This window comes from Ranitomeya imitator, chromosome 6 (genome assembly GCF_032444005.1).
Source record: "Ranitomeya imitator isolate aRanImi1 chromosome 6, aRanImi1.pri, whole genome shotgun sequence".
Taxonomy (NCBI): Eukaryota; Metazoa; Chordata; class Amphibia; order Anura; family Dendrobatidae; genus Ranitomeya; species Ranitomeya imitator.
This window is the reverse complement of record NC_091287.1, coordinates 37,500,060-37,512,844: the sequence shown is the minus strand read 5'-3', so window position 1 is coordinate 37,512,844 and position 12,785 is coordinate 37,500,060. Positions and strand designations below refer to the sequence as shown.

The window sequence follows — 12,785 nt, the reverse complement described above, 5'->3', positions numbered from 1 at the left end:
CCCTCCGTCTCTCTCTCCCCCTCCCCACCCCTCCGTCTCTCTCTCCCCCTCCCCACCCCTCCGTCTCTCTCTCCCCCTCCCATCTGTCTCCCCCTCCCCACCCCTCTGTCTCTCTCTCCCCCTCCCCTCTGTCTCCCCCTCCCCACCCCTCTGTCTCTCTCTCCCCCTCCCCTCTGTCTCTCTCTCCCCACCCCTCCGTCTCTCTCTCCCCCTCCCTCTTCTAGTGTCTGTCTCTCCCTTCCTCTTTGGCTGCAGTCACGTGTCCTCCCTGTGTGGCCGGAACGCTCCTTTCGCTGCACTGTTGCTGCGGGGACGCCGGTCAGGTGCGCACCGCCCGCTCTCTGTGACTTTCTGCTCCCGTCCTCTGCAGCATGGTGTGCGCCGGCAGAGCGCTGCTCCGGAAGGTGCGCTGTCCGCCCGTCTTGTACTCCCCCTATCCTCCTCCGTTACTCTGCCTCTCCGGGTGTGCTTGGTTTTGTGTTCCCCATCTACCAGTTCGGCCTTTTTCCTAGCTCTGTTTGGGTAAAGCTGGGTGATTGCTTCCCTAGTGTCAGCCTGGAATCCAGGAACATGGGAAACTATGGTCATGTCGCCATATTGGTTTCTTCCAACTTTCCCGGACACTTGACAAGGAATGGTCCTCACCACAAGGTTGTGGGGAACCTTATATGCCAGAATCGGTGTGCTGTGTAATAGCGTCCTCCAGGAGCCCCCTGAGCACAGCAGGGAGACCACCATCCCTTTAACCCTTTCCCACTTGAGCCATATTTCACCTTTTTGCCAGGAATCGCCTCTTTATTCCTCCGTGTCCCTCCACATACGCCGGCTCGTTATTGGGGGCGAGTTATAGTTCATTGGAAAGCGGGGGGTTAGGGGGGGGGGTCTCCAAGTGTGGTGAAATGGTTAAAAAAAAATCCATAATTTTTTTTTTTATAGATACACATTTCTTGTCTGGTGAACGTAAAAGTGAGAAATCTCGTCTCCCCATGAGTGCGAGAACCGCAGAGGATGTAAATGTGCAGCACGGTGTCCTGGAGTGACCGGAGGATAGTAAATAATAACGTTATCCAGCTCCGTAAATAAAAAAAGAAAGCTGGATGTTTATTAAATATGTCCTTAGAATTAGATTTAAATAAGTGTATGGCGCGGGCTTCCGTAATTCATACTGCGGGCTGACACATAACCCTGTCCCATATGCTTTTTTTAAATCTAATTTTATGGACATATTTGTCTAATAACAATCTAGTTTTATTAATGTATTTTTTTTTTTTTTCATTTCTGGTTTACAATATTTTTCTACTATTCAATTGTTTTGTTAAAATTCACGATTATCCAGGTCATTATAATGATGGCAAAACCAAACTTACATACATTTTTATTATTCTTGGGAATGAAAAGAATAATAATTAGTTTGTGTTCCCTTTTTCTGAGACCTGTAACTATTTTCTCATAGATGGCGCTGTGGGACGGCTTGTTGTTTTTTTTTTGTTTTCTTTTTTGCATGGCGATCGGATGTTTTCATTAATACAATTTGTTGGTACATGTGATGCCTTGATTGCTTTCTTTTCCATTTATTTATTTTTGTTTTTTTTTTTGGGGGGGGGTTGTGTGGCATGAAGAGAGCAATTCTGGCATTTGCCATATTGGTGAATTAATTTTATTTTTTTCATAGTGTGAACTTTTATGGACCAGGTGGTTTTTATTATATTATTGGGAAATCGAGTACTTTTACATTTTTATATAATATATATAAAATGTTATTACTTTCAGTCACCAGAGGAAACTTCCACCTGCAATTGTTTGATCAGTTCACACAGGACTTTTTTGCTGCGTTTTTTTTATGCTAATTTCCTGCTGCTTTTTACAGTACCAGCAAAGCCTATGAGATTTCAGAAATCTCATGCACACGCATTGGTTTTTTGTTTGATCGGTATTTTGTGCTTTGCTGCGTTTTTTGGACAGGGCATGTCACTTCTTTCAGCGTTTTTGCTGCGTTTTTTCACCCATTGACTTGAATGGGTGTTGAAAAAAACGCAGGTATCATAATTTGCTGCTGAAAATCCAAGGACATTAGCCTGGACAAAGAGAAAACAAAAAATGCACCAAATACGCAACAAAAAACGCACCTAAACCTGCATTTTTGACGCAGCTTCTTTCCTGCCAAGATGATCAGGTTTTGCTGCAGTAAAAAAAAAAAAGCCGCAAAAACGCCCTGTGTGAACTTACCCTTGTTCTGTATATTGAAAATCGACTGACGTGTATATTCCGAAATTGACATTCTCCTATTCATCCACAAGCTGCGATTCTTAGGAAGGCCAATATGGCAGCCATGCTGACCCATCGTCATGCTGTTGCCGGTACACACATTAACCAACAGCCCATCCCTTTAAATTTCATATCCGTTGATTGATACCAAGAGCTAAATGGTTTAAGAGCAGTGCTTGGAGCTCACTGTGGTTTGCTGTAGGTGCCAGCTGTATAGCACAGCCAGCAATTGCCCGGTTTGGCGCGGGCTCAGCTCCTGATCCCGCTGCATACACGCACGCTGACATCACGGTGCACAGAAGGGCATAACGTCTTAGGCTGTAAGCGCTTTTGGCGGCGGTGTTGTATCGCTCTCTGTTACGTGTGATAGACCTGAGCTCGGCAGCTTTCATTCTCACACTACCTGTCTGCTTTCTATTTCACGTAGTATGGAAACTTCATCGACAACCTGAGGATCCTCGTGAAGGGCGGCGCCGGCGGCATGGGTCTTCCCCGTTTAGGTGGAGAAGGCGGCAAAGGAGGTGACGTCTGGGTGGTGGCGAAAGATGGAGTCACAATGAAACACATAAAGAGCAAGTTTCCTCAGAAGCGCTTTGTTGGCGGTGTCGGGGTTAATAGTAGGTGAGTCCTGGTTATCTGAATATTTAAGTGGCGCCCCATGGGATCCCCCGTTCTCGTAGTTGGTGGCACTGAGCATGTGTTTAGTACTAATGCTGTGAATAGGTAATCAATGTTTCTCATGGGATATCCCCTACAAGACTTCACACTTTGTAACTCACCAAGTTATATCGGAAGGGGCGGCCGAGGTGACGTTAGATCTCAGACAGGACGTCTGAGGGGTGCAGGAAAATAACTTCCGTTAGAAAAGCCCATCTTCAGGTTTCTTGGTGGAAATTACTGATCTGCGTTATTACCACATTAGGAATCTGACCACTGACACAGAAGAAAAGTATTGGGACATCTCAATCACAGAATGCAGATTCTCACTCTGACCCATGAATGTATAACATGGATCCCTCTGGTTTCCATGGCCGAGCAGCTGCATGCAGCCGTATATCACCAAGCACAATGCCGGGCGTCTATCTGGCATCTGATGAAGGAGGCTGGGTTTGGTGATTGCAGGAGGACGTTACTCCCTCTGACTCTATTGTGCCCGCTGGGATCTGGTGGAGGTGGATAATGCTATGAGCCTGCTTTTCAGGGGTCAATCCCTGACACCCAGTTCTAGTGAAGGGAAATTTTAATACTCAGCATAACTAGGCATTTTGGACAATTGTGGCTTCACACTTTATGGGAATAGTTGGGGATGGCCCTTTTTTGTTCCCCATGACTGTGCCCAGTGCAGAAAGCAAGGGCTATAAAAACATGGTTGTGGGAGTTTGGTGTGGAAGAACATGACTGGCGGGGAAAAATATGTCATCAGGTTTTTATTATTTAATCTGAGAGCAGCATAATATAGGACAAAGAGCCTGATTCCAGGGATGTGTCACTTACTAGTCTGTGTGTTGCAGTATCCATAAAATCAGTGTTTTATCTGCAGGAGATTATCACTAGGGGTAGCACTGCTGCAGCCAGGCATGTCCTCTGAAAGCCGGGGGAGTGACTGCTCCAGTAAGGAGGGAAATAGGAGAGCAGGGCAGGCCAGACAGGTGCTGGTAGTGGGAGACTCAATTATTAGGGGAACAGATAGGGCAATCTGTCACAAAGACAGGTATCGTCGAACGGTGTGCTGCCTACCTGGCGCTCGAGTCCGACACATCGCTGATCGGGTGGACAGATTACTGGGAGGGGCTGGTGAGGACCCAGCGGTCATGGTGCACATAGGCACAAATGACAAAGTTAGAGGTAGGTGGAAGGTCCTTAAAGATGATTTCAGGGAATTAGGCTGCAAGCTGAAAGCAAGGACCTCCAACGTGGTATTTTCCGAAATACTGCCTGTACCACGTGCCACGCCAGAGAGGCAACGGGAGATTAGGGAGGTTAATAAGTGGCTCAAGAATTGGTGTAGGAAGGAGGGGTTTGGGTTCCTGCAGAACTGGGCCGACTTCTCAGTTGGCTACAGGCTCTACGCTAGGGACGGGCTGCACCTCAATGGGGAGGGTGCAGCTGTGCTGGGGGAGAAAATGGCTAGAAGGTTGGAGGATTGTTTAAACTAGGGATTGGGGGGGAGGGTATTCAATTTATAGGAGGGGAAGATAGTGCAGATAGAGACCTGGGCACAAATAAGGAAGTTGGGGGTGGCGGTGGCATGGGGGGTGGCGTTAGAACAGTTAATAATTTAAGAAATAGAGGTACAGAGAGGAACATCAAGTGCATGTACAGGTCCTTCTCAAAAAATTAGCATATAGTGTTAAATTTCATTATTTACCATAATGTAATGATTACAATTAAACTTTCATATATTATAGATTCATTATCCACCAACTGAAATTTGTCAGGTCTTTTATTGTTTTAATACTGATGATTTTGGCATACAACTCCTGATAACCCAAAAAACCTGTCTCAATAAATTAGCATATCAAGAAAAGGTTCTCTAAACGACCTATTACCCTAATCTTCTGAATCAACTAATTAACTCTAAACACATGCAAAAGATACCTGAGGCTTTTATAAACTCCCTGCCTGGTTCATTACTCAAAACCCCCATCATGGGTAAGACTAGCGACCTGACAGATGTCAAGAAGGCCATCATTGACACCCTCAAGCAAGAGGGTAAGACCCAGAAAGAAATTTCTCAACAAATAGGCTGTTCCCAGAGTGCTGTATCAAGGCACCTCAATGGTAAGTCTGTTGGAAGGAAACAATGTGGCAGAAAACGCTGTACAACGAGAAGAGGAGACCGGACCCTGAGGAAGATTGTGGAGAAGGACCGATTCCAGACCTTGGGGAACCTGAGGAAGCAGTGGACTGAGTCTGGTGTGGAAACATCCAGATCCACCGTGCACAGGCGTGTGCAGGAAATGGGCTACAGGTGCCGCATTCCCCAGGTAAAGCCACTTTTGAACCATAAACAGCGGCAGAGGCGCCTGACCTGGACTACAGAGAAGCAGCACTGGACTGTTGCTAAGTGGTCCCAAGTACTTTTTTCTGATGAAAGCAAATTTTGCATGTCATTCGGAAATCAAGGTGCCAGAGTCTGGAGGAAGACTGGGGAGAAGGAAATGCCAAAATGCCTGAAGTCCAGTGTCAAGTACCCACAGTCAGTGATGGTGTGGGGTGCCATGTCAGCTGCTGGTGTTGGTCCACTGTGTTTCATCAAGGGCAGGGTCAATGCAGCTAGCTATCAGGAGATTTTGGAGCACTTCATGCTTCCATCGGCTGAAATGCTTTATGGAGATGAAGATTTCATTTTTCAGCACGACCTGGCACCTGCTCACAGTGCCAAAACCACTGGTAAATGGTTTACTGACCATGGTATTACTGTGCTCAATTGGCCTGCCAACTCTCCTGACCTGAACCCCATAGAGAATCTGTGGGATATTGTGAAGAGAAAGTTGAGAGACGCAAGACCCAACACTCTGGATGAGCTTAAGGCCGCTATTGAAGCATCCTGGGCCTCCATAACATCTCAGCAGTGTCACAGGCTGATTGCCTCCATGCCACGCCGCATTGAAGCAGTCATTTCTGCCAAAGGATTCCCGACCAAGTATTGAGTGCATAACTGAACATTATTATTTGATGTTTTTTTTTGTTTGTTATTAAAAAACACTTTTATTTGATTGGATGGGTGAAATATGCTAATTTATTGAGACAGGTTTTTTGGGTTATCAGGAGTTGTATGCCAAAATCATCAGTATTAAAACAATAAAAGACCTGACAAATTTCAGTTGGTGGATAATGAATCTATAATATATGAAAGTTTAATTGTAATCATTACATTATGGTAAATAATGAAATTTAACACTATATGCTAATTTTTTGAGAAGGACCTGTATACTAATGCCAGAAGCCTCGCCAACAAAATGGACGAATTAGAACTAATGTTGTTGGAGCATAATTATGACATGGTGGGGATAACTGAGACATGGCTGGATGAGAGCCATGACTGGGCTGTTAACTTGCAGGGCTATAGTCTGTTCAGAAATGACCGTACAGATAAGCGAGGGGGAGGGGTGTGTCTATATGTAAAATCGTCCTTAAAACCCATCCTGCGTGATAATATAGGTGAATTTAATGAAAATGTAGAGTCGCTGTGGGTGGAGATAAGGGAAGGGGGAAAAAATAATAAATTACTGATAGGGGTTTGTTATAAATCTCCAAAAATAATGGAAGCAATGGAGAATATCCTCGTAAAGCAAATAGATGAAGCTGCGACTCAAGGAGAAGTCATTATTATGGGGGACTTCAACTATCCTGAACAGAAACCTGCAGTTCCAGCGAAGGTAATCGGTTTTTGACAACTGTGAGAGACAATTACCTTTCACAGCTGGTTCAGGACCCAACAAGAAGGGGGGCACTACTAGACCTAATATTAACCAACAGGCCAGACCGCATAGCAAATATAAGGGTTGGGGGTCACTTGGGAAATAGCGATCACAAAATAATAAGTTTTCATGTATCCTTTAAAAAGATGTGTAATAGAGGGGTTACAAGGACACTAAACTTCAGGAGAGCAAATTTCCAACGGATGAGAGAGGATCTTGGTGCAATTAACTGGGACGATATCCTGAGACACAAAAATACACAGAGAAAATGGGAGACGTTTATTAGCATCCTGGATAGGACCTGTGCACAGTATATACCGTATGGGAATAAACATACTAGAAATAGGAGGAAACCAATATGGCTAAATAGAGCTGTAAGGGGCGCAATAAGTGACAAAAAGAAAGCATTTAGAGAATTAAAGGAAGTAGGCACTGATGAGGCATTAAATAAATACAGAAAATTAAATAAATTCTGTAAAAAGCAAATCAAGGCAGCAAAGATTGAGACAGAGAGACTCATTGCCAGAGAGAGTAAAAATAATCCCAAAATATTCTTTAACTACATAAATAGTAAGAAACTAAAAAATGATAGTGTTGGCCCCCTTAAAAATAGTCTGGGTGAGATGGTGGATGAGGATGAGGGAAAAGCCAATATGCTAAATGACTTTTTTTCATCAGTATTTACACAAGAAAATCCCATGGCAGACAAAATGTCTAGTGATAAAAATTCCCAATTAAATGTCACCTGCTTAACCCAGCAGGAAGTGCGGTGGCGTCTAAAAATCACTAAAATTGACAAATCTCCGGGCCCGGATGGGATACACCCCCCGAGTACTGCAGGAATTAAGTACAGTTATTGATAGACCATTATTTTTAATCTTTAAAGACTCCATAATAACAGGGTCTGTGCCACAGGACTGGCGTATAGCAAATGTGGTGCCAATATTCAAAAAGGGGACAAAAACGGAACTCTGTAATTATAGGCCAGTAAGCTTAACCTCTACTGTGGGTAAAATCCTGGAGGGCATTCTAATGGATGCTATACTGGAGTATCTGAAGAGGAATAACCTCATGAACCAGTATCAGCACGGGTTTACTAGGGACCGTTCATGTCAGACTAATTTGATCAGTTTCTATGAAGAGGTAAGTTCCGGATTGGACCAAGGGAACCCAGTGGACGTAGTGTATATGGACTTTTCAAAAGCTTTTGATACGGTGCCACACAAAAGGTTGATACATAAAATGAGAATAATGGCGATAGGGGAAAATATGTGTAAGTGGGTTGAGAGCTGGCTCAGGGATAGGAAACAAAGGGTGGTTATTAATGGAGCACACTCGGACTGGGTCGCGGTTAGCAGTGGGGTACCACAGGGGTCAGTATTGGGCCCTCTTCTTTTTAACATATTTATTAATGACCTTGTAGGGGGCATTCAGAGCAGAATTTCAATATTTGCAGATGACACTAAACTCTGCAGGGTAATCAATACAGAGGAGGACAATTTTATATTACAGGATGATTTATGTAAACTAGAAGCTTGGGCTGATAAATGGCAAATGAGCTTTAATGGGGATAAATGTAAGGTCATGCACTTGGGTAGAAGTAATAAGATGTATAATTATGCGCTTAATTCTAAATCTCTGGGCAAAACCGTCAATGAAAAAGACCTGGGTTATGGGTGGATGACAAACTAATTTTCAGTGGCCAGTGTCAGGCAGCTGCTACAAAAGCAAATAAAATAATGGGATGCATTAAAAGAGGCATAGATGCTCATGAGGAGAATATAATTTTACCTCTATACAAGTCACTAGTTCGACCACACTTAGAATACTGTGCACAGTTCTGGTCTCCGGTGTTTAAGAAAGACATAGCTGAACTGGAGCGGGTGCAGAGAAGAGCGACCAAGGTTATTAGAGGACTGGGGGGTCTGCAATACCAAGATAGGTTATTACACTTGGGGCTATTTAGTTTGGAAAAACGAAGACTAAGGGGTGATCTTATGTTAATGTATAAATATATGAGGGGACAGTACAAAGACCTTTCTGATGATCTTTTTAATCATAGACCTGAAACAGGGACAAGGGGGCATCCTCTACGTTTGGAGGAAAGAAGGTTTAAGCATAATAACAGACGCGGATTCTTTACTGTAAGAGCAGTGAGACTATGGAACTCTCTGCCGTATGATGTTGTAATGAGTGATTCATTACTTAAATTTAAGAGGGGATTGGATACCTTTCTGGAAAAGTATAATGTTACAGGGTATATACACTAGATTCCTTGATAGGGCGTTGATCCAGGGAACTAGTCTGATTGCCGTATGTGGAGTCGGGAAGGAATTTTTTTCCCCAAGGTGGAGTTTACTCTTTGCCACATGGGTTTTTTTTGCCTTCCTCTGGATCAACATGTTAGGGCAAGTTAGGTTAGGCTATGGGTTGAACTAGATGGACTTATAGTCTTCCTTCAACCTTAATAACTATGTAACTATGTAACTACAGGACTAGGTGTCACATGCCAGGCAGTCCTGCTAATCTGCGTCACCCCGCCCCCACCACCGATTGACACATGAAGCTGCCAATCAGTGGTGTGGGCGGGGTTACACACAGCTCAGCATTCTGGGCACTGCTACATCTACAGCAGAGAAAACAGGAATTTTATCAAACCTGCCCCGACATCATGCTGGTCTTAAGTTACATAGCAAAATCCTGCAGACAGAAAAGCTCCTATAGTAGTAATGTGGAGAAGCACATACTTTTGTCTACATAGTGTACTTATAGCTGTGTGTAATTCTGTGCCATTTTTCTTGTATTTCTCAGTGTTCGATCTCTCAAAGGCACATCTGGGGCTGATTGTGAGGTGGAAGTGCCCGTTGGCATCGCCATCACTACTGACACCGGCACTAAAATAGGAGATCTGGATAGAGATGGTGACAAGCTGCGAGTGGCCAGAGGAGGTCTAGGTGGAGGATACAGGACAGAGTTCCTTCCTGCCAAAGGCCAAAAAAAAGTAATCCGTCTGGATATGAAGTTGATCGCTGATGTGGGGTTAGTCGGGTGAGTAGCGATCTCCTTCTTATTATCCAAACCCACCCGGAGGAAACAAGAGCCGCAGATTCCAGCGTATGTTTATGTCAGGAAGTCACCACCAAGATGACCCCGGTGTGTGCAGTCTGTCCCCGGCACATGCGGTCGGTGCCCGGCACATGCGGTCGGCGCTTTGGCGTGTGCGGTCGGTGCCTGGAACATGCGGTTGGCACCCTGACGTGTGCGGTCGGTGCCTGGAACATGCGGTCACCACCCTGACGTGTGCGGTCGGTGCCAGGAACATGCGGTCGGCACCCTGGCGTGTGCGGTCGGTGCTTGGCAAGTGCAGTCAGCACCCTGGCGTGTGTGGTCGGTGCCTGGAACATGCGGTCACCACCCTGACGTGTGCGGTCGGTGCCAGGAACATGCGGTCGGCACCCTGGCGTGTGCGGTCGGTGCTTGGCAAGTGCAGTCAGCACCCTGGCGTGTGTGGTCGGTGCCTGGAACATGCGGTCACCACCCTGACGTGTGCGGTCGGTGCCAGGAACATGCGGTCGGCACCCTGGCGTGTGCGGTCGGTGCTTGGCAAGTGCAGTCAGCAACCTGGCGTGTGTGGTCGGTGCCTGGAACATGCGGTCACCACCCTGACGTGTGCGGTCGGTGCCAGGAACATGCGGTCGGCACCCTGACATGTGCGGTCGGTGCTTGGCAAGTGCAGTCGGCACCCTGGCGTGTGTGGTCGGTGCCTGGAACATGCGGTCACCACCCTGACGTGTGCGGTCGGTGCCAGGAACATGCGGTCGGCACCCTGGCGTGTGCGGTCGGTGCCTGGAACATGCGGTCACCACCCTGACGTGTGCGGTCGGTGCCAGGAACATGCGGTCGGCACCCTGGCGTGTGCGGTCGGTGCCTGGAACATGCGGTCACCACCCTGACGTGTGCGGTCGGTGCCAGGAACATGCGGTCGGCACCCTGGCGTGTGCGGTCGGTGCTTGGCAAGTGCAGTCGGCACCCTGGCGTGTGTGGTCGGTGCCTGGAACATGCTTTTGCCACCCTGCCCTGTGCGGTTGGTGCCCGGAACATGCGGTCAGCACCCTGGCGTTTGCGGTCAGTGGTCGACCAGTGCGGTCGGCACCCTGGCATGTGCCTCAGGTCGTCCTCATTCATTTGATTAATTTCTTTATATCTACTTCTGGAAAAACATGGCCGGTTTCATACATCCGTGCAAAGACCTTGCTCAGGATAAAAGATCCCGTCCCATCGCTGCGTCTCTCGACCTGAGCTCACTGGTTCATGTGTGTTAGGAGACGATAAGCTCGGGTTGGGAGACCCGGCGGCCGGACGGTGAAGAGCAGCCCCATGGGTGAGGTAGCCGTCCTCCCCATAATCATTAAAAAAAAAAAAAAAAAAATACGGTAATCTAGAAAATAAAACCAATGTATGTAACATAGCGGAGAAACAGCCGCCCAGCCGTCTTTTATCTGCTTCCAGCTTTTTACTCTGGGTATTTAATTTCTCTACGATCTTCTGTGCGTCTGTACCTTTAACCATGGAGATGTGATGAATGTAAAGGTTACACATGAAGTAGCGCTGCCTCCATTGTTTGCTCTGTGCCTTTAATTAGCGGAGGTGAAGTGCTGCTTTTAGGACTGCCATCCACAGGCTGACAGGGGCGCACTTCACCGCTCCGTCGCTGCTCACCGTCCCATCCCTCCATTGTGTTTTTTATCATGTTTCAGCCATTTCGATAGGTTTCCTTTGATGGAGAAATTACGGCGCAATGGCCCTAATTAAGGATTTATCAAACGCGAGGCCATTGTTGATTCATTGAACTCCATGTATGGATACCTGATGAAACCGAACTGGCAGATTGAAGAGTTTCCATGTTAAATCTCTGTAATCTCAACTCCGTAATGTCCACAGCGTATTAGACCGTAATAAACCCCCCCCCCCCAAAAAAAAAAAAAAAAAAAAAAAAAAAAAATATATATATATATATATATATATATATATATAATATAATATATAATTTTTTTTAATTTTTTTTGCATTTTTTAGCATATATTTGCTTATTAGTTCTTTATTGTGAGGGTAAGCAATAATTAAAAATACTATTTTTCCCTTTTATTTTCCTTTTCTAGCTTTTTTTTTAAGAAGGTCAAAGAAATAACTAAAAATTAATACTGTATTTTTTTCTGTCATTACAGGGTGTGATCAGCAGCACTATATTACTTATTATCCTCTTCTTTTTTGCAACTTTTTTTTCGGGTGTGTTGATTGCATGCACAGCACTCGTATAGGGCAGTCAGAAAGGCAGAAGCTGTGATATTCTCCTGTTCACAGCTGTCTCTGAGCAGCCATAGGTCTCTGTGCAGCCATAGATCTCTGAGCAGCCATAGGTCTCTGTGCAGCCATAGGTCTCTGAGCAGCCATAGATCTCTGTGCAGCCATAGATCTCTGAGCAGCCATAGGTCTCTGTGCAGCCATAGGTCTCTGAGCAGCCATAGGTCTCTGTGCAGCCATAGGTCTCTGTGCAGCCATAGGTCTCTGTGCAGCCATAGGTCTCTGAGCAGCCATAGGTCTCTGTGCAGCCATAGGTCTCTGTGCAGCCATAGGTCTCTGTGCAGCCATAGGTCTCTGTGCAGCCATAGGTCTCTGAGCAGCCATAGATCTCTGTGCAGCCATAGATCTCTGAGCAGCCATAGGTCTCTGTGCAGCCATAGGTCTCTGAGCAGCCATAGGTCTCTGAGCAGCCATAGGTCTCTGTGCAGCCATAGGTCTCTGTGCAGCCATAGGTCTCTGTGCAGCCATAGGTCTCTGTGCAGCCATAGGTCTCTGTGCAGCCATAGGTCTCTGAGCAGCCATAGGTCTCTGTGCAGCCATAGGTCTCTGTGCAGCCATAGGTCTCTGTGCAGCCATAGGTCTCTGTGCAGCCATAGGCCTCTGTGCAGCCATAGGTCTCTGTGCAGCCATAGGTCTCTGTGCAGCCATAGGTCTCTGTGCAGCCATAGGCCTCTGTGCAGCCATAGGTCTCTGTGCAGCCATAGGTCTCTGTGCAGCCATAGGCCTCTGTGCAGC

General features: G+C 46.2%; 1 protein-coding gene across 2 annotated transcripts in view; it reads left to right on the top strand.

Moving 5' to 3' along the window:
• Positions 1 to 201: 201 nt before the first annotated feature.
• GTPBP10 (GTP binding protein 10) overlaps positions 202 to 12,785 on the top strand; it is a 36,769-nt gene continuing 24,185 nt past the window's right edge. The window contains exons 1-3 of one of the 2 annotated variants that reach the window (XM_069729479.1): positions 202 to 323; positions 2,693 to 2,886; positions 9,501 to 9,737. In XM_069729479.1, the coding sequence (XP_069585580.1) occupies positions 2,747 to 2,886; positions 9,501 to 9,737 (377 nt within the window). In that variant the 5' untranslated portion in view covers positions 202 to 323; positions 2,693 to 2,746. Of the gene's footprint in view, positions 405 to 2,692; positions 2,887 to 9,500; positions 9,738 to 12,785 lie in introns of both variants that reach the window. The other variant, XM_069729477.1, reaches the window with a different exon arrangement.